We start from the raw sequence: 8,744 nt of genomic DNA, 5'->3' as shown, positions 1-8,744 counted from the left end.
CTTCTTCAGACACACGCAAGACATACTTGAGGAACAGCCATGCATGTCACACTGAGGGTGGTCATATTTTATTTTATTTATTTTTTAACACTGTTACAAATATGCGCCACACTGTGAACCCACACCAAACAAGAATGACAAACACATTTCGGGAGAACATCCGCACCTAAACACAACATAAACACAACAGAACAAATACCCAGAGTCCTTTGCAGCCCTAACTCTTCCGGGCTACAAACCCCCCCCCCAAACCCCGAGACCGGAGGTCTCAAGGTTGGCAAGTATGATATATATATATATATATATATATATATATATATATATATATATATATATATATATATATATATATATATATATATATATATATATATATATATATATATTGACGGATGCATATATCCACATTTATCCATAATTAAGAGTTACTTCTTTTATATGACTATAGTCATATTTTAAATAGCTAATGTTCCATCTTGTACTCTTTTCCTTTTTTGCATCGTCTCATGACAAAGTGCTTGCACTGTGGACGGCCTTGAAGTAGGAGGCAGAGAAGAGGAGTCCTCCCTGCTTCCCTTCTCGGGCCGACTTGAGATAACGGACACAATGGGCATCTGTGCGGGCGTGAGGGCGGGGGGAGAGATTGAGGAACAGAATGTTTTCGTGATGGTTTTCAGACCGATCTGGACCGGGCTAGGGAACGCTTGGGTGCTGGGTTGGTCTCAGGTTTGTCCTCTAAGCTTTGAGAATAAACCACAAAATACCAACTACTGCCTGTTGATTGAATATAAACATCAGTTTATTGCCATAAAAAGAATCTGGGAGAGATTAGCAATTTGAATTCCCCATTGGAGGAATGCTGGTCGACGCAACAATTTATATATACACACACACACATACTGTATATATATATATATATGTGTGTATATATATATATAATATACATATATATATATAATATACATATATATATATATATATATATAATATACACATATATATATATATATATATATATATATATATATATATATATATATATATATATATATATATATATATGTGTATGTATATATATATATATATATATATATATATATATATATATATGTGTATGTATATATATATATATATATATATATATATATATATATATATATATATATATATATATATATATATATATATATATATGTATGTATATATATATATATATATATATATATATATATATATATATATATATATATATATAAAAGGGGTTTCTTTATCCGCTCAAACGGACCTGTGCTCTCCAGACAACCTGTGGCACTGCGACTGCGCCCTCCACTGGTTGCGGAGCTGGATCGACGAGGAAGGCCAGCGGCTGCTCAGCACGGCCGAACGTCGCATGGCGTGCTCCGAGCCGCCACATCTGTCCCACCTGAGCCTGGTGGAGGTGCCGCTCAACAGCCTGGTCTGCATCCCCCCGCTGGTGCAGCTGGATCCCAAGCGGCTGGCCGTGCATCTGGGCGAGAGCCTGCGGGTGTCCTGCCACGCCTCCGGCTACCCACGGCCACAGGTGGGATAGGATAGGACTTGATTGTCATTGCACAAGTACAACAAAACTGTTTTCAGCACAAACCCGTTCAAGATTAAACAAACAAACAGTCTACAGGGTTACAGAACAGGAACGCTGATGGGTCGTCAAAGGCGCCCCCGTAAAAGATAAGAAAAAGGTCAAACGCTGGGGAAGAAGATGAGTAAAAAAATACTCCTAACCTCCACGCAATGCACACATAAACACGTTACATTTAATCACGACAACTCGCAACAGAGGGGTGGGGAGTCGGGGCCCAGGAGGTCGACTGCTGCTATAAAGCGCTGCCAGCCGTCCATCACCCCAATGGGAAAGAAGTGGTGGTGAAGGCAAGGGGGGTGTATGTGCCCATTGTCTCGGGTGTGATGATGTAATGTTCATAGACTGGGGCCGTTCTGCATGCAAGCAAAGGCCCAGTAACACCTGAGGGGCAATATTGAGTAAAGTGGATGTACGGTAACATGGCACACACCTGCAGGTGACGTGGAGGAAGGCGTCCCAGAGAAAGGTGGCGCCGTCTCCCAGAGGTCTGGTGCAAGAGCTGGGGGGCGGAGCCAGAAGCACGGGCAGAGCCGAGGAGCCCTCAGAGGGGAGCCGAGCGAGCGTGCAGAAAAGCGACGGCGAGCACTTTGACCCTGACACGGGCAGCGGCATGCTGTTCCTGAGCAACGTCACCGTGGCCCACGCCGGCTTCTACGAGTGCGAGGCGTGGAACGCAGGGGGCGTGGCCAGGGTGACCTTCCAGCTGGCTATCAACTCGTCCTCTTCCTCCTCCTCCATCTGGGCCACCTGGTCGCAGGTGACCCCTCCCGACTCACCCAACTGGCCCCGCCTGAGGAGCCCCGGCCCCGCCTCCGACGGCCATTGCGGCGGGCATCTCGCTGCTGGCTCTGACGGCGCTGCTGCTGGTGGCCATGATCTACAGCCGCCATCAGCAAGGAGACAAGGAGGCTGACAGCGCTGACCAGGTGCGTACCAAAATCTTAGGTTAGCCGGAAGGTTAAAAAAAGGTGCAGAGTATTGGGGACTCAAAACAAGCATTATATATCATCACCCCCTGGTGGTTGGTTGTGGTATTGCTGTCAAATCATGTGACCTGCGCCCCGCAGGAGGAGAGCATCCTGTACGTCAACGACTACTCGGACTGCCCGACCACGTTCGCCCAGCTGGAGGAGTACCGCGACGACATTTTATGTTTATTAATGTGCATTAATGTACTATAACAAATGGTGACTTCCTATCAGGAGTTGTAATATACCGTATTTTCTGGACCATAGGGTGCTCCGGATTATAAGGCGCACTGCCGATGAGCGGGTCTATTCAGGTCTTTTTTCATACAAAAGGTGCACCGGATCATAAGGCGCATTAAAGGAGTCATATTATGATTTCTTTCTCAATGTAAAACACTTCCTTGTGGTCTACATAACATGTAATGGTGGTTCTTTGGTCAAAATGTTGCATAGATGATGTTTTACAGATCATCTTCAAGTCGCTTTCTGACAGCCGTTTTGTGGGCGGTCTTATTTACGTGGCTCGCCTTCGACAGCGTCTTTTCTCCGTCATCTTTGTTGTAGCGGTGTAGCGTGCAAGGACGGGAGTGGAAGAAGTGTCAAAAGATGGAGCTAACTGTTTTAATGACATTCAGACTTTATTTAAATCAACAACGAAGCAGAATTTCCTCATCCATGGCTCACTAGTGCAACAACATCGCCGGAAATGTGTCCCGTGAAAAACCGTCCGACAGGAACTCTCTAATAACTAAAGTTCCTTGGGTGAATTATGTAAACTCACTACACCGGTATGTTTTAGCGCTTTCATAGCGAGATATAATTGAGAACTTTATGCTACTTTATATTAGAAATGGCAACAGCAGAGGGTGAATGTCCCATAACAAGAAGATAGAGAAAAAGAAGAAGCTTATCGACACAGACTACAGTGGCGGACGTGCGCAAATTTTCAGGACTTATGCAGATCCCAAATACACATCAGCAGGTACCAGAAGGTAAGAAAAGTTGGTTTTGCATAATATTGCGAAACAAAACGTCAGATAATATGTCCGCTAATGGGTGCCATTTTGCGGCCCTTATACACACACCATAGTAATACTTGTATCTCTGACTACGTTAGCCGTAATGGGCTGACAATGCATCAAGCGGTGCGGCTTCAAAGTCATACTAAAACATTTTTGACAGATTTTTGAGTGCCGTGTGTAATGTTCTTTATTTTCAATGGAACATTTAAAGTTTTGGTGTTGTTTACTGGCGTCATATTGCATTCTACACGTATCTCCTATGTGTGACTGCCATGTACTGGTCACACTTAGCATTACACCATGTACCAAAAAAAATTGCTTTGCGGTCAGTAAGCACAACCAGAATTATTCCGTACATTAGGCGCACCGGGTTATAAGGCGCACTGTCGATTTTGGAGAAAATGAAAGGATTTTAAGTGCGCCTTCTAGAAAAATATGGTACATCTATAAACAAGCTATTGGTGTGTTTAGTGGGACAGGCGAAAGTTAATAATTACTTAATGTTTCTGTGCGGCCCAGGAGCAAATGCGTAAAGGCAAATTTGACATATTTGTGGAGGGAGGTGTGGCCTGCGGGCCTGCCGCGGGGCGGGCTGTGTAAGGCATACTTGCCAACCCTCCCGAAAATCTCCCGGGGCAACCATTCTCCCGATCTCCAACCGTACAACAATATGGGGGGCATGCCTTAAAGGCACTGATTATAGCGTTCGCTTTTCCTCTTTTCAAACGGCGTGCCGGCCCAGTCTTTTATACACACATAAGTGATTGCAAGACATACTTGGTCAACAGCCATACAGGTCACACTGAGGGTATCCGTATGAACAACTTTAACACTGTTACAAATATGGACCACACTGTGAACCCACACCAAACAAGAATAACAAACACATTTCGGGAGAACATCCGCACCGTAACACAACATAAACACAACAGAACAAATACCCAGCATCCCTTGCAGCACTAACTCTACAATACACAACAATATACACCCCCGCTACCACCAAACCCCGCCCACCTCAACACCCCCCACCTCCCGAATTCGGAGGTCTCAAAGTTGGCAAGTATGGTATAAGGACCGGCCTCGAAGACAGCGGCAGGTGAGTAGATTACCCAGCTGGGATTTGTTATCTAATCACCTGTTGCCCTTATTAGCAGCAGCCGGGACGAGACACGTAGTGTGGAGTTGGAGCAGAGTGACACACGCACAGAGAGCAGAGACACGCCGGACTGAAAAGGCCTAAAGTATATGTTGCTGCGAGACTTGTGTATGACAATAAAAGACTGGCTCAAACCTCACGAAAGATCTATCGGACTCAGGAGAAGCCACCCACCCACCATAGAGAGACTTCCACAATATAATTGTGAATGAAGGCTGTATAAATCAATTGATTGATATTTCTAATCATATTGAAGTGAATATTTCACATTCTGGCTACTTTATATCAAATTTGTCAGCACTATTTTGTAAAAAAAAAAAAAAGACTAATTGGCGCTTTGAGTGTGGAATCAAGGAGCATCTTCAGCAGAGCGAATATTTGATCTGTGCTGGCGTTGCACCAGCGTGAAGCCAATTATGGCGGCCGAAAGACAGACAGTGTGTGTGTGTGGCCCGCTCTTGGCACGTACGCCGCAATAAATAACCGCGGCGCTGACAGGAAACTGTCGGGCTACCTTCAGCACAATAACGAGGTTATCGCCGCCCGCCGTGACCGTATGATGGCGGGGGTTTGAGGGATGTTCATCTCGTCCCTACTTGGCTCTCCTCCCGTCATCTGCTCCGAAGGACAAAGGGCCGAAGCGCGGTGATACTCCACACAAAGAGAGGGGGGCCCCCGCTGCACGCTCGCCTTGGCACGAGCGCGGCGCGGTGACAGACGCCTAGATTGTTCCTGACCGTTGACTCGCGCTCTCTGCTCGGCGAGCTCTGGTTTCATGCAGCGGGAAACACGAGATGGCGAGTCGGGGAGAGGAGGGTTCGTGGCGAGGGCCTAATATCTGCTGTGGGTCACCACTGGGCAGTGTGTGGAATCTGGTGCATTCCTGCTTTCTCTGGCAGCACAGGTGAGTCCAGGGCAGGCCTGGGCAATTATTTTACCTCGGGGGGGGCCAAATTTAGAGAAGAAAATGTGTCTGGGGGCCGGCATATCTGATTTTTAGGAACACCAATACAAAACCTCACAATAATGTCTGATTGAATGCTAAAAACGTTATAAAACGGAATGGAATTTTACATTTTTTTTTACTGAATGAGACACCCAGAATGTACATGAAAATAAAGAATGTGAGATTTACAGTATTAACTATGAAGGATAAAACACTGAATATTGACAACATATGAACGTCACACCCTCTCTCCATCGACATATTTTACAATGAAGCGAAACACACACAAAAATGCAACAAAGAGCGAAATATGAACGCAAAGGTTAAAAAAAACCTCACCTACAATCTGATATATCACTGAGCTTTAGAACTTTGTTGTAAAAATCTCCTTCTGCTTCTGTCCCCGACAGATATTTTTTGCAAACCAGTAATTATAGTCTGCAAATGATGTGTTGTTGTTGAGTGTCTTTGCTGTCTAGAGATCGGCAGAGTAACCGTGTAATACTCTTCCATATCAGTAGGTGGCAGCCGGTATGTAATTGCTTTGTAGATGTCATGAACAGCGGAAGGTAAAAAGATGTCTAATGCTTAAACCAAAAATAACCAAAAGGTGAGTGCCCCTAAGAAAAGGCATTAAAGCTTAGAGAAGGCTATGCAGAATGACACTAAAACTGAACTGGCTACAAAGTAAACAAAAACAGATTGCTGGACGACAGCAAAGACTTACTGTGGAGCGAAGACGGCGTCCACAATGTACATCCGAAGATGACATGACAATCAACAATGTCCGCACAAAGAAGGATAAAAACAACTGAAATAGCCTTGATTGCTAAAACAAAGTAGATGCGGGAAATATCGCTCAAAGGAAGACATGAAGCTGCTACAGGAAAATACCAAAAAAAGAGAAAAAGCCACCAAAATAGGAGCGCAAGACAAGAACTAAAACACTACACACAGGAAAACAGCAAAAAAACTCAAAATAAGTCACGGCATGATGTGACAGTACACCTACTTTGAGACAAGAGCTATAGTGATGCATGCTTGGTTATGGTTTAAAGTCATATCCAACAATTGCGACAACGACTTTTTACTGTCAACTGAGTTTCGTTTTTTAATGATTTCTGCTGGTGGTGTGACTCCGGATTTTTTCAACGCAAAAAATGTGCCTTGGCTCAAAAAAGGTTGAAAAACACTGACGTAGATTACCATAGTAATTTATTAGATTACCATAGTAACTAGTACATCATGCAAAAGCCCATATTCCAACCATTGAAATACTTTGTATAGTTCAAGACTTACGGTAATTTGCAAACATCACTGCACATCATAATGGCAGCTACAGTTTCCATCTTAAAGATGTAAAATAAATGATTTGGGAATGTTCAGCGGGCCAGATTGAAAAGCTTAACCTGCTCAGTGGCCTTGTGGTCAGAGTGTCCGCGCTGAGATATCACGTAGCAAGTGACATTAAAGTGTATATAAAGTATCTCACTTTTGTATCGACGCACACTGCCAATTAAACAATTGACAACGACTTGAACAAGTTGAAAAACTTATTCGGGTGTTACCATTAAGTGGTCAATTGTATGGAATATGTACTGAACTGTGCAATTTACTAATAAAAGTTTCAATCAATCAATCAATCAATCAAGTTCACAGTAACATTCAGGGCTCGCTGATGCAATGAGTCGTTCACTGCCCCCTCCGGTGTTGTAAAAGTGAACTACACTCAAGCAACTCCAATGACACAAAAGAAAACAAGCGTTACAGAGACAGTCTTTTGTACAACTATTATTAATCCAATTGTATTTATATAAGTCCAAATCACAACAGGCGTTATGTCAAGGCACTTTGCACATGGAGTAGGTCTAAACCTCCATGCCCGCGGGATGAGTTTGCTAAGTATAAAAATGAGCCGACATTTTTGAATTAAATCAATCAATCAATGTTTACTTATATAGCCCTAAATCGCAAGTGTCTCAAAGGGCTGTACAAGCCACAACGACATCCTCGGTACAGAGCCCACATACGGGCAAGGAAAACTCACCCCAGTGGGACGTCAATGTGAATGACTATGAGAAACCTTGGAGAGGACCGCATATGTGGGTAACCCCCCCCCCCACCCCCCTCTAGGGGAGACCAAATAAACGGCTGTTCTAAATGTGTCCACTAGAGGTCGCAATAGCAATTATTTGTATCTTTGTAGATTATGCTACATAAGTAAAAAAAATAATAAACCACATGATGTTAGTGCACCAGTCAAGGAAAAAGAGCAAACTACATAAATAACATACTGTAACTTCATTTTGATATTATTTGTTTATATTGATAGATTGAAAATGAACACCAATGAGTTGACTGATGAACAATATCACATAATTTATTCGGAAAGTATAAATAACAAAAAATAAAGGTAGAATACTATTAACCGCAACATGTAAGTGTAACAAAAAAAAAAAACCCCAACAACATTATGATTTGTACATTTTCAAAATGTGCTTGTTCTATTTTTAAACAAAGAAAACAATCAGAAGTTGTCTTTATTTTTAAGTTATCACGCCGTGATTTTACCAGTCCGGACCACTTGGGAGTAGATTTTTCTCCACGTGGCCCCCCATCTAAAATGAGTTTGACACCCCTGCCTTAATCACATAAACATCTTCTCTAAAGCAATCGAAGTTGATATATTATAGCTCAGGTGTCAAACTGAGCTATAATATAGGATTTGGTCCTCCAGATCCTTTAACGTGGCTTGGGAAAGCCTGGAAATAATGTGTGTCATTAAAGCACCTCATCCTTCTGACCACATTTATAAATGTTTTTCCCTTTTGACAGAAAACATTGATGTAATACAGGAAATTGTATATCTTTTCAAATGTAATATTGTCATGATCCATTGCCCGGATCATGTTTTGTTCAGTTTTTGACTCCCTCGGTTCTGTTTTCAGCACCCCTGGGTTTGTGTTTTAGTTGTCATAGGTGCTGATTAGTTTCACCTGCTTCTGATTAGTCTTCGGGACGCTCACCTGCT

At 43.0% G+C, this 8,744-nt stretch overlaps 1 protein-coding gene across 1 annotated transcript in view; it reads left to right on the top strand.

Annotated features, from left to right (window-relative positions):
• Positions 1-2,765, top strand: part of LOC133644518 (leucine-rich repeat-containing protein 24-like) — a 63,685-nt gene extending 60,920 nt beyond the window's left edge. Inside the window, exons 2-4 of the mRNA XM_062039050.1 lie at positions 1,299-1,561; positions 2,058-2,547; positions 2,689-2,765. Coding sequence (XP_061895034.1) covers positions 1,391-1,561; positions 2,058-2,534 — 648 coding nt within the window. The 5' untranslated portion in view covers positions 1,299-1,390 and the 3' untranslated portion in view covers positions 2,535-2,547; positions 2,689-2,765. The remainder of the gene's footprint in view (positions 1-1,298; positions 1,562-2,057; positions 2,548-2,688) is intronic.
• The last annotated feature ends 5,979 nt before the right edge of the window (positions 2,766-8,744 follow it).

Source organism: Entelurus aequoreus, linkage group LG27 (genome assembly GCF_033978785.1).
Source record: "Entelurus aequoreus isolate RoL-2023_Sb linkage group LG27, RoL_Eaeq_v1.1, whole genome shotgun sequence".
In the NCBI taxonomy this organism is placed as follows: Eukaryota; Metazoa; Chordata; class Actinopteri; order Syngnathiformes; family Syngnathidae; genus Entelurus; species Entelurus aequoreus.
This window is presented reverse-complemented; position numbering and strand designations above follow the sequence as displayed.